At 47.0% G+C, this 15624-nt stretch overlaps 1 protein-coding gene across 7 annotated transcripts in view; it reads right to left on the reverse strand.

Annotated features, from left to right (window-relative positions):
- RBM33 (RNA binding motif protein 33) overlaps positions 1-15624 on the reverse strand; it is a 594498-nt gene that overhangs the window by 33111 nt on the left and 545763 nt on the right. For all 7 annotated transcript variants that reach the window (XR_014970135.1, XR_014970134.1, XR_014970136.1 and 4 more), the window contains one exon: positions 7840-7928. Coding sequence is in view for 4 of the 7 variants with exons in the window: in XM_085631975.1 (XP_085488101.1) it covers positions 7840-7928 (89 nt within the window). In the remaining 3 variants the exon portion in view is untranslated. The remainder of the gene's footprint in view (positions 1-7839; positions 7929-15624) is intronic.

Below are 15624 nucleotides of genomic sequence, written 5' to 3' on the forward strand. Positions count from 1 at the left end.
AAAATGCAGGAGGCCATCATGCCTATCAACTGCATGAACACTCGCGCAGGGAGGGAGTGTTGAGGTTTGAACTTTCAGATCAGCAGTTGCATGCTGTTGATCCTCACTAAATTTGGCTGAGCTGTGGCTGCCAGAGTGTTTATGGTCGCGCCCAGGTACTGTTGTACGTGTGCGGGTTGGAGATGTGATTTTGGGTAATTTAGTGAGAATCCCAGACTGTGAAGAAGGTGAATGGTGAGGGACATGTGGCTGGCACATTGCTGGGCTGACTTTGCCTGAACAAGCCAGTCGTCCAGGTAAGGGAAGACGTGAATGTGTTGTCTTTGTAGATGTGCCGCCACTGTTGCTAGGCACTTGGTAAAGACCCTGGGTGCTGTTTTTACTCCGAAGGGGAGAACTTTGAACTGGTAGTGATGCCCCTGAATAGTGAACCTGAGATATTTCCTGTGTGAAGGGTGTATGGGTATGTGGAAATACGCATCTTTTAGGTCCAGTGTTGCTAGGAAGTCTCCCTGACTGAGCAGCGGGAGAACCTGCTGTAGGGTGAGCATATGGAAATGCTCTGAGAGAATGTAGTGGTTGAGGGGTCTCAGGTCTAGTATAGGTCTGAGTGACCCGTCCTTTTTTGGGATTAAGAAGTACAGAGAGTACACCCCTGTCCCCTGCTGGTTGACGGGCACGACCTCTATTGCACCTTTTTGCAGCATACTTAGCACTTCCTGCTGCAATAATGCTAAGTGCTCTATGGACATAGGACGGTGCTTTGGCGGTATGTTGGGTGGAGTGGAGGTTAATTCGAGACAGTAACCGTGCTGGATAATGTCCCTGACCCACCTGTCTGTGGTGATGGTTTTCCACGTGGACAGGAACTGCTGGAGTCTCCCCCCGACAGGTGTTATGTGGTCGGGGGGAAGGGAGAGGGCGTCACTGTTTGTTTTTGGGTGAGGACCTGGTGTTGCTGTAACCACGTCCTCTGCCCTTGGTGCTGGAGCCACGATATGCACCTCTGTTGGTTTTATCGTAGGTACTCTGTGTGCCCCCTTTAGTGTATTGCTGCTGTGACCCCTGGCCTCTAGCTGCTCCTCTATTCCCGGGGCGACGAAAGGAGCCACTACTAAACTGCTGCGTCTGCAGAGCCCCCATTGATTTCGCAGTGTCAGTGTCTTTCTTAATTTTCTCGAGGGTAGTGTCAACTTCAGGGCCGAATAAGTAGTCGGGGTTGACTGGTTGATTTAAGATGTTGTTCTGAATCTCCGGCTTGAAGCCTGATATTCTCAACCATGCGTGTCGTCTCAACATGACGCTTGTGTTGATTGCCCTTGCCGCTGTGTCGGCAGCATCTAGGGCGCACTTGATGGATGCATTGGTAAGGAGTTGTCCCTCTCTGATGAGGAGCTCCGCTGCCTCTTTGTATTCATCTGGCAAATGTTGGAGTAGTGATTCTAGTGTGTCGTAGTGGGAATGATCATAACGGGCCAGGAGTGCCTGTGTGTTGGCAATGCGCCAGAGGTTTGCTGCTTGCGCTGCAATCCTTTTGCCTGATGTCTCTAGCACTTTGGACTCCTTGTCTGGGGGAGGAGCATCACCAGTTGTCTGCGAATGGGCTCGTTTGCGAGCATTAGCAACTACTATGGAGTCCAAAGGTAACTGACCCCTAATGTACATAGGGTCTCCGGGTGCAGGCTTGTATTTTTTTTCAATCGTGGGGTTTAGCACCCGTGCCCTGGTTGTTTCCTTAAAAATTTCTTTTGCAGGTTTGAGAACTCCTTTCAACATGGGCAGAGTCTTGACAGTTCTTTCGGAAGAGGCGAAAGTGTCCACCAAGAAGTCTTCTTCGACAGTGTCAGAATGGAGTTCTACTCCATGATTGGCAGCAGCCCGTTCTATGAGGGCATTGAAGGCAGCAGTGTCCTCTGTGGGAGATGTCTTTGTGCTGTAAAGCTGCGTGTCATGGGTATCTGGCGCGGTACCCTGGTCTGTAGGGTCATCCCATGCCTGATCTGGGTCTTGCAGATGCTCATCAGGATCGACATCCCCAGGGTAGGTGGTATCATCTCCCATATAGTCCTCTACTGCGTCTGTCTCTGAAGGCGTAGGAGAAAAGGACTGGGGATCCTGTTAGGAGGGTTGTAAGCGTTCATGAAGAACTGGTTCCGACCCCGCTGGCAATTTGTGCTTGAGAGGTATTCTGTAGGAGCCCAATCCCCTCTCTGGCGTGATTTTCCGCTTGCGGAGCATCAGTTTACCAGTGTTGGCGTCGATGAATTGTGGCTGTGAAGGCTCAGAATCTGTGTGTCCAGTAGATGGGGACTGTGTCTGGCGGACACGTGTTCGGATCTCGAACATCTTCGGCGCCGTGGACGGCGGCAAACCGAAAGTGATGTTGGTCGGCGCCGAGGGTGCTTTCGGAGCCTTGAGCGTGTCGGGGCCCGACGTGGATCGGAGGGCTGCCCGTTCCCTGATGCGTTGCAAGGATGCCGCGACTTGTTGCACGGAGAACGCAGAAGGCTCTTTGGAACCGGTCGGCACCTTGGAGGTAGGCGTCGACTGCTTTGGAGCCATGGGGTCATCGATCCGAAGAGAGGTATCGACGGTCGTTGGAGTCGACGACTTGGCGTGTGCCGCTGTCTTCGACGTCGACGCAGATGGGGCGGACACTTTGACTTTGGTGGTCGGGGCCGACGGCTTCGGTGCCAGAGGCCGAGGGCCTTTTTCTTCGGGTCGGCACCGATATCCGCTGCAGTGAGTTCGGCGCCGAAATCCCTTTTACTGCGTTCGGGGCCGACGGCCTTTGCTGGCGTCGAAGGAGTGGAGGGCTTCGAGGCCTTCGAGCCGATTACAGGCAGTTTCACTTTTGGTTTCGGTGGAACTGGTGCGACGATTGGTTTCGGTTTCGCTGAAGGGAATCCAGTCGTTTTCGTTAATAATGGCTCGTGCGGGATGTTCGAGGCCGGGCCTGCAGGCGGGGCCGAAGAACTTTGAGATTGATCTCGGGTAAGGCCCGGAGGCGATCCCTCGACCTGAGCCTTATGATGACGCAGTTTGTCGGCCTCCGTATCGACGGGTGGGCCTGGCTCCTCGCTAGAGCTATCTTCTTCGGCCCCAAAGGCCTCATCGTAGTCTCCTACCTCGTCGATGACTTCTTCCCTTTGAAAAAGCACCTCATCGTCGTCTTCCGATCGGGAATCGTGTTCGGTAGCGGGGCTGGAGTCTACTTCTTCCACGCTCTCGGCGTCCTCGTCTTCGGTGCTGAAGATGTTGGCCGGGGCAGGCGCCGATTGCTGCGCTTCTAATCTCGCCGCCCGTCAATTCCGGAGAGTCTTCTTCGATCGGAATCGGGCACAGGCCATACATTTCGACTCATCGTGATCCGGTGAGAGACATTTGTTGCATACCGGGTGGACGTCGATGTGTGGGTATTTTGCGTGGCATAAAGGACACCGTTTGAATGGAGTCCTCGATTCCATCGTCGATGGAAGTTCGATGTTCGGACCAAACGGATCCGAAAGGCTGGAAGAAGGTTCTAAAGTAGTAAAGAAACTAGTCGATACCGAACGGGAACAGTACCGACGAAAACTAAAGGCCTTTTGGCCTTAAACTGAATTTTCCTAACTTGAGCTAAGATAAGCACATCCGAACCCAATGGCGGAAAAAAACAATCTAAGGATGGAGAGGATGCCCATGCGCACTGTGGTCCAGGGGAGGAGTCACCTATCTCGTGATACTTCGAAGACTCTTCCAGGACAACAACGTGCAAACATCCGGACCCAACACTAGGCGGCGATCTATGCACAGATATGAATTCAGCAGCCCACATGCCTCGAACGTTCAAAGACCGCAGGCCCAAACTGAGCGAGGAGAACAGCTTCTTACCGAACTGTTCCAGTCTCTTGGAATCCCGGTCCGGAGGAGCGGACGGGAAGGAGGATTGGGAGGTAGAGGCCTGGATAACCAGACTCTCGGGGGTGGGGTGTTGGTACAGAAAACCGGGGTCGCCCGGAGCAGGGCGGTGGCGCCTGGCAACGTTCCTATCCACAGGAGGGACTGTGGAGGGCTTGGACCAGGTGCCCTGCAGAACGTCAATGAGGGCCTCATTGAATTGCAGCAGAGGCTCAGTGGAGCTTGCTGCAGACTGAAGCACCTCAGTGAGGATGTTAGTCCTCACAGCCACGGCAGGCAGCTCAAGCCGCCGCGGCCGCCTTGCGCAGCACCACAGAAAAAGCTGCACCCTCCTCCGAAGCCACAGTCGGAGGAGAGATGAATCCAGTGTCCGGTGAGGTATCCAAACCACTGGCCTCCCCCTGTTCATCTGCCCAGTCCTGCGAAAGTTGGCCCTGAAGGGCCAAGGGGTCCACGGACCCCTCCCAGTCGCCCCAGTCATCCGATTCCTGGTAAACAGGAGGAATGATCGGAGCCGGACGATAGACAAAATATGTCTCTAGCGGCGTCGGATGCGGCGCCGCACCGGCGTCGGGTCCGGACAGAGACTGAACCGGGGATCGACATCGACAGGAGTCGGAGGTGGCACCGGTGTCGACGCCGGCGGAGGAGGCGTGATGAGGTCGACCGGCGTCGACGGGGGCCCAGCGGCGTCGGGCCGGAGCCTCCAACGGCGCCGGGGTCGCCCAGTCAAGTCCGCGGGGCCCGAAGGTGCGCCAGCGGGCGTCGACGGCAGGGCCAGGCTCCTCATGGCCGAGAGGAAGGCACTGACCTCCGCCGGCGTCGCGTCAGTCCCAGGGACCGGCGGGTATGGGGATGTGGCGGCGCCTGCGGCTCCAGCGGAGTCGCTGGGGTGGAACCACCCTGACCCTCGGCCGAGTCGCGCGAGGGGAGTCCGAAGAGCGGTGTCGCCTCTTGGACTTCTTGGAGCGCTTCGACATACCCGAGGACTTTGAGCCAGACGAGCGATGATGTCGAGTGCGGCTCCGCGACCGATCCTTGGACCTCCTCCTGGACCGGGATCGAGAGGGGCGCGGAGCCACGTGGCGAAGCTCGAGAAGCTTACGGGACTGCTCCCGCCTAGCTTTCGAGGTCAAGGCCATACAATCGGAACACGACTCCGTGTCATGGTCGAGCCCCAAACAGTACAGGCACCGGCGGTGATGATCGGTCACCGACATCAGTCGGTGGCAGCCGTCGCAGGCCTTGAAACCAGGCATCCTACCGGCACCAGAGTCGAGAAAGTGACCAAAAAGAGTAAAAAAATGACTAAAAGGGGTAGCTCTCCCGAATCGGCGCTTACTGGCGCGGAAAAAAGAAGAACTGACGTCAGCGCGCGAGGGCGGCGTCTAAGTACTCCGACGACGTCATTCCGGCGCACGACGCCAACAACGGACGCGGAGCCGCAGACGACGCCTAGCGACGCGCAAGGGGTATTGTTACAAAAATCTTCCGGATCCAGTCTGACGCCTGGGGATATTCTAAGGTGAGGAATCTAACGTGTTTCTTTCAGATTATTGATATAATTTTGATACATTGAATAAATGCATAAATATTAATTTTAAACAACTGAAAATTCACCCTAACATCTTAATTTCTATTTAGTACACTTGTGTAAAGTTATATTTGTACGTAAGTCAAAAATGTATTAGACAAAGTTAAATATATTTTTTTTAAATGTATCAATAATAGTTCAAGAAAACCTTCAGTAACTAAACATATTTCTTTTAAACCTTCAGTAATGAACATGTTTATCACTTAAATATATATTATATATATATATATATATATATATACACATATACACACACACACAATTTTAAATGTCAAACTAATTTAAAGTATTTAACATTAGTTCTTGAGGGGTGCTATTTTAATTCCCTTCTGACAATGTTTCCTATGGGAATGTGTTGCACTACTGTTGGCCATGTGTGTTTCTTGACTTACTCCAAGGCTGGAATGTAGTTCACCGAGTCCGTTTTTACACTTTTAGGGCTGTAGTAACTTTAAATATATCTATTTTGTGAATTACAATTCTTTCACCCTTTTGTGGGTATATGTTTTCTATAAGTATGTTCTTTCCAAACACGTCCTTAATTTTGCTTAAATCGCCAACATTTAGACCATCATTAGGAATGGCTCAGTTGATTCCGATGGGTGTGTGGTAACTAATGTTAAAACACACATCGCATCGATAAAACCTGGTGAAATGGATTGGGTTAAAAAAATGCTCAATAATGACCGGAAGTGAGTTCAGTGACAAAATGGTATTTTATTCCACTTTTTCAGGTTCACAATCCTAGTGGAGTCAGATTTTAGCTCAAACACGGGGCCACTTGCAATTAGGCTCTAAGTAGCAATTATTTCCCAGTTTCCCACCACCGCCATCAGTTCCTCGAACATATACCACTGAATAGTATACCTATACCTGATTTTGGCCCACTGCGTACAAATAAATAACACAACACAATGTTTCAGGACGCACAAACAAAAAGGGCTGTGGGGGCAATATTGTTTGTTGTGTACGTGAGCACCAAGGTTAAAGATGTTTGTAATCAAAGGAAAGGAGCAAAGATCAAACAGGGTTATTGTGGTGTTTTTGATATGGAAATTCAATAGTACATCAAAGAAAAGGAGCCAAATTATAGTGAATTATTAGAGGCACATGGTGAGAAAGACCCCACCAAAAATCTCCCTTCCACCCAAATATTTATCAGTTACTAAATCGAAGCCACAACTTCAGGAGTCACAACTGTATTGTGCGTGCACACCATATGTGGCAAAATTCATTGCTTTTTCAGTTTTGTGGTTACTGAACCATGACTGATATTTAAATGTGTTTTTTATTTGTACGGGAGAATATATATGTATATGTATTTTGTAGGGATGGGAATGCCCCCAGCATGGTAAACAGGCGTGTGACCATGTTTTAAGTGCCAACTGCAAGTAAAATTGGAATCCTCACATATTTTGGCCCTGGCACAGCACTAATGGCAACTGCCACTGCTGACACCTGTCTACAGCTACCACGGCTGAACATGGGTACTGACACGCAGTTCCATCTAACAAGTTTACCCTGAGGACCTTGTTGGAAGAGAGGCTGCTACTGGGGTCTCTGCAAAAGAAGAGTCATTGCTGTGAGGGCAGGAGTACAACCAACATCCACTGCACATCCCAGACTACCATGAGTGATCAGTGGGTAAACCACAGGGTTTAGCTGGCACTGTAACAGCAGGATGTTGACCATAAAAGAAGGTTATCATGAAAAAGCCTGTGAATGCTTGCACTCGCTACTCTGAGAGTCAAAGGCAGAAAAGGTGGTACTTGGCCTAGTTTGCAGAGCCATAGTAAGACAGAACCCAGGACACCAGTGGTAAACAACCACAAGCACCATTTAAGTATGTATTTATAGAGCAGGTTAAGAACATTTTTTAAGTCTATACTTGTATATACTTACCAGTATTTTCACGGCCCTTGAACTGCATAGGTTGTGTGATAATGAATCAACAACACAGAGGATTGCTATTCGATTAACAGTGTGATATCCTTAATCTTTCACACCTTACTATCCAGGACAACATTCAAGATTACAGGTAAATGACCGGCTCAATAACTACCACAAACATTGAGAACCTTTGTCAAGCAAACGTATGCCCCAGAATAAAAGTAAATGTGTCAGTACTACATAGCATGGGAGCCTCAAAAAACATTACAAGCTAAATGTTCAGCAATAGCGTGAAGAACAATCCCTTTGCTCACTCCTCTAACTATAGACGGAGTTGCTTTAATTATTAAATCAATACTACTTAACGAGTCAGGAGGTTAGGAAAACACTGCCGTGCTAGAGAATGTAATTTAGGAGACGCCATAAAAGCCCCCCAAAGGATCTCATTTCTTTACCTGTGGAACTTCTGTTGAAATAATGAAGCATGTTGTGGTTTTGTAAATTTTGCAATGGCCTTTCGTTGTTCAGGAAGCATCTGAAAACTCTGAAAAGAGAAAATGCTTTATTTAACCTTTCAAATCATCTATTAACTTTATATGCTGTCTTTTTTCTGATGACAACCATTCCATAAGATGGCATTAAAACCAAGAACAAGAAGAAAAATTAACAGAGCTCTCCTGCAATAAGGTTAAAATAAAACTTACTATATTATGTAACACTTGGCCTGTAGCTTTGGATGTCTGGCGGGAGTAAGACATACCATCACCTTTCAGTTTAAAATTGTGAATGATAAAATTACCGACAATGTTATGTCTTCTACTAACAGATTTACATTCAGGCAGAGTTTTTTTTTATTCCCTCCATACGGATAAACAAATTCCTTGGCAATTATGGCCATAACTGGTCTGAAAACCAGACTCTGCTTTAGCGACATCCAACATAAATTGAGCATTCTGTTATTAAACCCACCATTTCCAAGCATCATAAAATCATTAGCTTCCTATAAACTCTGCAAATAAACAAATGTACCAGGTAGGTCAAAAGCAGGAGAGAGAATTGGAGGACGTGAAAAAACATACTTAGGTGTTCGTTCAAAAAAATGAATTCATGTCTTTGTATGATCATTTAATCTTTTTCCTTCATTTGTTTAATAGTTTTCGAAAACACAACTACATAGAGTTGGTAGTAGAATAGACAGAGAACTAAGCAGTAGAGGACAACTGTAGAGCTGCAATAAAGACGGAGATTCCCAATAATTGACTTTGACATCAAAACTTATGTTAATTCAAGTGAAAGTGGAAAAAGATGGATTTTTAAATGTTTTCTGAAAGGAGTGCAGATGTCCAGCGTTTTTAGATAGCCACGTAAAAAGTTGCATATGTTTATTGAAGTAGCAAGAAAGAATAATTCACTTACCTCTGGTAACGCTTTTTCCGGAGGATACTTTATCTACAGCATATTCCCCACCATTAAAATACACCTCAGGTGCCAGGCTGGATCCAGCAAATTTTTTTGCAATGCTTCTGCATGCCGGGAGGTGGCGCAGTGTCTCTCTCTACAGTGACTCTGTATTGCCCTAGAGGTGATGGAGTGAAGCTGATGTAAGTGCCACTCCTGTGTGCTGATGTCAGTTTCTTGTATCTTTCTTACGTGCCCTCAGATGAGGAGTGAAGAACAGACAGTGTGCCGATTACTAAGCTATGACCTTTTTGATGGTAAAGTGACCACTCCATAGAACAGGAGGCTTGGAGGGTAGTGAGGAACCTGTGGTTAGACAGAGTATCCACCAGAAAAAGCACTACCAACTTGTTCCTCTGATAGATACTTCTACCTGGAGATTACTGACTGCTAGAATAGGTACCATTGCACTATCTCGCAAAGGTTGAAGGTCTGAGAAGTGGACTCAGGTAAAATGCCTTGGAGAACTGAGAGAGCAAAGTGACTTTCTAGGCAGACCGAACTATCAAGGCTGCTGTATTTTGTGAACATATGTACTGACACCCATGTTGCAGCCTGGTAGAGGTATGGAACAGTTACCATTCTTACCCAAGACTTTGTAACAGACAAGCCCCTGGTGGAAGGAGCCCGTAGAACTTCAGAGGGCTGCATTTCAGCCAGTGCCAAGCAGATTTTGATACAGAGACCTATCCACCTTGACGGGGTCCTCTGGCGCACCACCATGGCTTTTTTTTGCACCAAAAACCCCCCAAAAGAGCAGATGATGGTCCTCTGCACCATCAATGTAAAAACTCAGCGACCCCTCTTGGGGTCAAAGCAATGTAGTCTTTCCTCTGTTGATGCAAAAACGCTGGTAGAGTGATCACCTAGCCAACATGAGGGAAAGTCACAACCAAAAAGGTGGTGTAGAGTGATTGCGTCAAAAGTGCCTTCAAATGACTTGTGTGACAATCAAAATGGGAAGATGGTTTTAAGAGTGAAAAGCCTAAAGGAACAGGTCAAAGGGCATATGCATGAGAAACACCGATATGTCAAGACCAAGTACAGATCCCATTGGGGCATAACATGGCTTGCAGGGGAAAGGGTAGTCAAACCTTTTTTTTTTTAAAACACATTACAGCCTATGACTTATAGGAGGTTGGTCAGGTAAACATAGAAAGGCAAATATAGACTAAAAATAATCTTTCACATAGCTGGGCTAAAGAAAGAACAAACAAAAAACATCAGAAATGTTCGCTTGGAAGGAATCAGTGCTTGGGGCTCCACACCAGGCAACATATTAGTCCCAGTGACCAGTGTATATCAACTTTGTGAAAGGGCGTCCGCCAGGTAGGATGACATCAAACACCTCTCTCAAAAAGTCAAAATCATTTAGCTGTCATTGCTCAATCTCCACATATTGAGGTGTAGTTCGTGGAGAATCATATACAGGACCCTGTCCTGTTGCTGAGAAAGGAGATCCTACAGAAATGGAAGCCGGATCGGAAAACAAACACTCGGACTCATGAGCTCAGGGCACCACACTCTTCCAGCCCAGTCTGGGGTCACAAGAATGATTTTAGCATTGACTGTCTTGATTTTCTTCAGGACTCTAGGCAGGAGAGGTATATATGATTCTGTTCTTCCATTACAGAAGGAATTAGTCTCCTAACGAGCGCCTTGGAAGTAACTCCAGTATGCAGACTTGTTGACACAGCGAGCTCTTGATAGGGGCTTACACATCTAGCAAGTGCCTACCCCCCTGTTTGAAGATTCCGTGAGCCACCAAGGGACACAAATACCACTCCTGATCCGCCAGGCGATGCCTTGTTAGCTCGTCCTTAAAGGAACCCCCCGCCAAGCTGAACAGTGACAAATCTCACTACTGGGAACTCTGGATGGAGGAGAGAAAGTGGCCTGCTACAGGTCTGGTTGGAACCAGTCAGCCACCATTGCAGATCCAGCGTTGTCTCCTTACAAATCTGAAGGCAGTAAGAAAAGCATCCTGTTGCTGGGCTCACTGCGATGTGAGGTTCCACTGCAGGGCTCCCATGTGCAACTGGAATTTGGAGTGATGATGATGCCTTAGGCCAGGAGAGGCCCAGAAGGCCAGTGCCCAGAATTGCACCAATGAATGGAGGTCTCTGCATGGTGCTCACATAGGATTTTAGCCTATTGATGGTGATACGCAATGATATCAGGAGTTCATCAGTCATCCAATGGTGGTCCATGACTGAATGTTGTAAACCTGCCTTGGGAACCCCAAGTACAGAAATATGCATACTCTTGACATGGGCAGTGATCACCTTCATCAGGTTTGTGAACACCTGAGTGGCTGATGCAATGCCTAATAGGAACACAGTGAATTGAACTTACCCATGGCCATCCCTGAACTGCAGGTAATGCTTGTGGGACTGCACAGTGGGTACATGGAAATGCGCGCATAGCAAATGCATCAGCGCCATCCGTTCTCCTGGGCCAACAATGATAGGATCTGAGCCAGAGTAAGCATTCTGAATGTTTCCTTCCTCAGAAAGGAGTTCAGCAGGCAAAGGTTTGCCCTTCTTCTGAATGAGGAGGTAATTTGAGTAGGATCCTCCTCTCAAAGATTGGTACTCGGTCGATGGCACCATTAGATAACATAGGTTTGACCTCCTGCAACTAAACTGCGGAATACTCCTACAAAGGTAGCCCTGTTGTTGGAGGAAGGAGGGATGGGGAGGTAATGAAGGGCTGATGTAATACTGGGAAGCGGAGAGAGGATTTCTGTGTGATGGTGAATGCCAACCGCTTATCTGCAGGATCCCAAAGTGCACTATACCATGGCTGATGGCTACCTCAATTGTATTGCAGTCTGACCAACTTCATAAGAAGTGGATCATCGATCAAAAGCCTAAGAGGAAAAACAAATGTATACCTTTTTAAGTGGGAATTTCCCAACATGGCACAGCTTAACCTCTCAAGCAATGAGAAAAGAGGACTGGTAGATTAATTTAAATATGGTTAGAATTTGTTTGCTGTGTCGTCCCTTGCAATACTTCATAGTCTGTTCAATAGATCTATTAATGCAATCTTGTAGCTAGTATGAAAAACGCATTCCTTTCTTTTCAGTCAGAAGAACAGCCTTGGTATTTGTGTACGTACTTTTCTAAATGGAAATCGGCGTGATGTGCAAGGAAGGTTTACAATGCTGCTGCATCACAAGCAAGCCAATTTAGACAAAAAAGCCAGTACCGATTACGTCTTAAGGAAATAGTAGGTGGGTTTTGATGGTGTCAATTTGTGTCACATAGCAGCATCATCATCCTTGTCCATCTACAAGTCTGTAAGCTGTCCTAGTGTTATGGTGTAGGATCTCCTGCAATCCATGAAAAATTAGCTGCTATCTGCATTTGTTATGATGGATCATGCACTATTGAATACAGCTAATGCCTATGTAGGAGGCATGGTAGGTAGTTCTTTATAGAGGTCACAGTTCATGCAGGAAAGGATCCACTGGCAAATCACTGTCATACATGTGTTAATCGGGATCCACTTCTACGCCAGCAGGACCTGATCTTCTCAAATACTGCTTAATGGATATGTGGTAAGGCAGCGAAACATAGTCCAGATATTTTATCAAAGGCCCCATCAGTATGCAGATAACAGTTAAATGGTTTTGAATTTATCAACCCTCACAGTAAATACTTAAGAACAAGAAGCACTTGTCAAACCTTAGTTTTGAGTGTAGGCTGAGAGAGGTGTCCTTAAGATTTGGCCAGGATTAAAACATTATTCCATTAACTAGGGCAGTTTGGTTTCTTCAGATATTTTCTGACCAAAGTATAGCCAATAAACGCCTCCTTAAAATGTAACGTGTGGGCAGTATGATTTTATACTGACTAATTTCGATGAACATACAACTAAGATCTCATGCTACATAACCACTGGCAAGGAAATGGTCATCCACCACCTATGTGTTATCTTCTGTTAGTCACCAGCTGAAGAGAGTATGCCTTGTACATGAACTGCGGACAGATCAATACCTTTGCCAATAGACCAATGCCTAACAGCGAGATCCTCAGTACAAAGGTCTCTTGTATAGACACTCCCTCCCACATGATGTATTACAATGGTGACTGCCATGATCTGAACTCACAATTTCAGGGCAAGAAAGCCCGTTCCAAAATGTTTTTGTTTCTTTTATAGAGAAGACTCTCCTGCCTTCAATGTTCTTCACCCTATATGGACTCCCTATTCCATTAAGAAAGAATCAGGGACCATGATGAACTGCAGAATAGGCGGTCCAGTCAGGTCCACTTTCAGAGAAAACGACCACTTGACCGATTGTAATAAGATAAATGAATATTGAGCCATAAAAATAACAGAAGCTGTGTGTCAGGTAGGACAGATTGTTTCCTAAAAAGGAAAGGCACAAGGAGTCAAAAAGACTGGATGTTCTCATCTCCCACAGTAAAACACAGAAATTGCTTGGGGCATTTTCAGATTGAAATGTGAAACTATGCATCTTGGAAGTCAAAAAAGCCTATCCAGGCTTGAAACGGAAGTCTATAAGTCACCTACTGAATGGACACCAGTAGAAGGAACTCTAACATCTCAGCTGACCTTCTGATAACAGAGTGATAGGAGGTAACCTCTGGAGGAGGAAGCCCAGCAGGGGATGAAAGTTAAAACTCCAGGGAGGCGTTAAGTCTGCTAGTTTGAAATGGCCGTCCCCATCATCAGGACCGGGGTATTCTTCAGAATCTGAGTCCTCGAAGAATAACCTACTTTCTTCCATTAACCTTTGAGTGCCTCCTCTAGAGCGAGGTGCATGACCATCAAAGAGAGAAACTACGGTGAAGCAGGTTGAAACATCTGCAAAGGCGAGCCAGCTACAAGAGCCAATAGGTGTGTTAGTAGGGGTGTCAGCAGAGCCGGTGGCATAATCTGCAGTGTCATCTGTGATGCCAGAGGTGTCAACTGTGGCACTAGGGAAGTGAAGGGATACCCGCACTGAAAATAGCATGGTCAAAAGGAGGTGGAATCAGGAGCGGCAGCGATCCCGATTGCTGGGAGTCAGAGTAGTGGCCGATGTGACTGGAGGCAAAGGCAGAATTGGTGCGAAGGGTGCAGAGTGGGTCTATAAACCTCAATACGAAAAAGGCATCAGACCCATGGGGCCAGCCAGTGCTCCAGAGAGGACCATGGATCTGCTAAAGATGTTTAACATTGCATTCGGGAACATCAATTAATCCGTCTGAGGCGTGGGAAACTCAGGGTAGAGCTGACCATGGTGGTGCCTTGGAGTCCGCACTGCAGGTGGTAGTGTCTTTGGTACTGGAGCCATGTCAATGATAGCATGGGGTTGTCTGTCGGTTCCGGATACAACTGTGGATGAGGTGAAGCAAGGAATCTTGGCGACTTGTTTTTTGATGAACATTGTCGCCAGGGAAGCATAGGGTGGCAACTCAGGTGACCTTTGTATTGATTTGTGTCACCCTATCTTAGCTTCCTTTTTTCATTGCCTTGGAGTGCATCGTCCAACACGACTCACAGGCCACTGCATCAAAATCGCCCCCAAGAGCCAAAGGCAGATGTTTGGGGGTCTGTGATGAACATCTGGCCATCACAGTCTCTACATGGGTTGAAACAGTACGGCTTGTTCGGAGACATTTTGAGGAAAAACTGCATCTAAAGTAGAAAGAATTAGTAGAAATTGTTGACAACCCCTGAGGTGATTGAAATAGCTCTGGACTGCGTCATGGCATGTAAAAAGAGGGACTGGCGATCAAAACGCCATCTAGGGTGCTTTAGGGCTCCACTGACATCACAGGGATGCATCATACATTGCTGAAGTGGAGCCAGCACCCCTAACAGTGTTGGAGAGCTATTGAAGAGTTTCGGATTCAGACTGGCACCTGGGATATTCAGAAGGTGAGGCATCTGCAGGCAGAAGTATCCATCAGAATTTTTAAGCAGTGTTCTTTTTTTGCATCTCTTTACCCATCTTGGTACCAGTGATGCCCACGAAGAGCTGGTCATCCATGGGGTGTTCTCACATGAAATAAATATAAAAACTAAAGATTCTACAGGAGTCAAGAAGATGAAGTCTCTCCTCTTTCGATGGATGTAGGAGAGTGAAAAAGGCTGTAAAGCGAAGGACTAACATTAAATGGTGACACCACCTTTTGAAGGAAGGCAGTCTTTAGCACCAGTTTGTCTAGGAAGAAAGTGGAGTAGGGAGGCTGTAATTACAGCTCCAGCAGTTCTCACACGTGGCATGTATAAGGGATTGGGATGAGGAAGACCGTTTTGTCGGAAGCAATTATACATTCGTTCAAGGCTGGCCTGCTGTACATATTTTACTGCATTTTACCCATCCTGAATTGTCTGGCCGAATGTTGCCCTGAGATCCTCTGGTACAGCTAGCAATCTCTCACTGGCCATTTCCCATAATGCATGGGAGTATCTGCCCACAAGTCACACAGTTGTCATAGGGCCAGGCTACCTGAAGAGAACATCTTTCTACTAAAAGTGTTAATATACTTAAATTCTCTATCTGGGGGGGTTAAAACTAATTTGAATTCACTATGTGAGGCGATTCAACACCTGCAGCACAAGACCTTTAGGCACGGGATACTGTGCCAGAAATATAGGGTCATTATGGTCCGGTCTTTCTCATATTCTCATTGAGAGAACAGAAGGAGATGGACATGGTTTTGAGCAAGTAGCCATGAGGGTGTCTAGGAGAGTCTTATAAAATGACAACGGGTGATCGTGGATCTGGCCCTGGTTGAAGGATCTCAGTCACAAAATTACCT

The sequence above is a fragment of the Triturus cristatus genome, chromosome 10 (genome assembly GCF_964204655.1).
Source record: "Triturus cristatus chromosome 10, aTriCri1.1, whole genome shotgun sequence".
Classification (NCBI taxonomy): domain Eukaryota; kingdom Metazoa; phylum Chordata; class Amphibia; order Caudata; family Salamandridae; genus Triturus; species Triturus cristatus.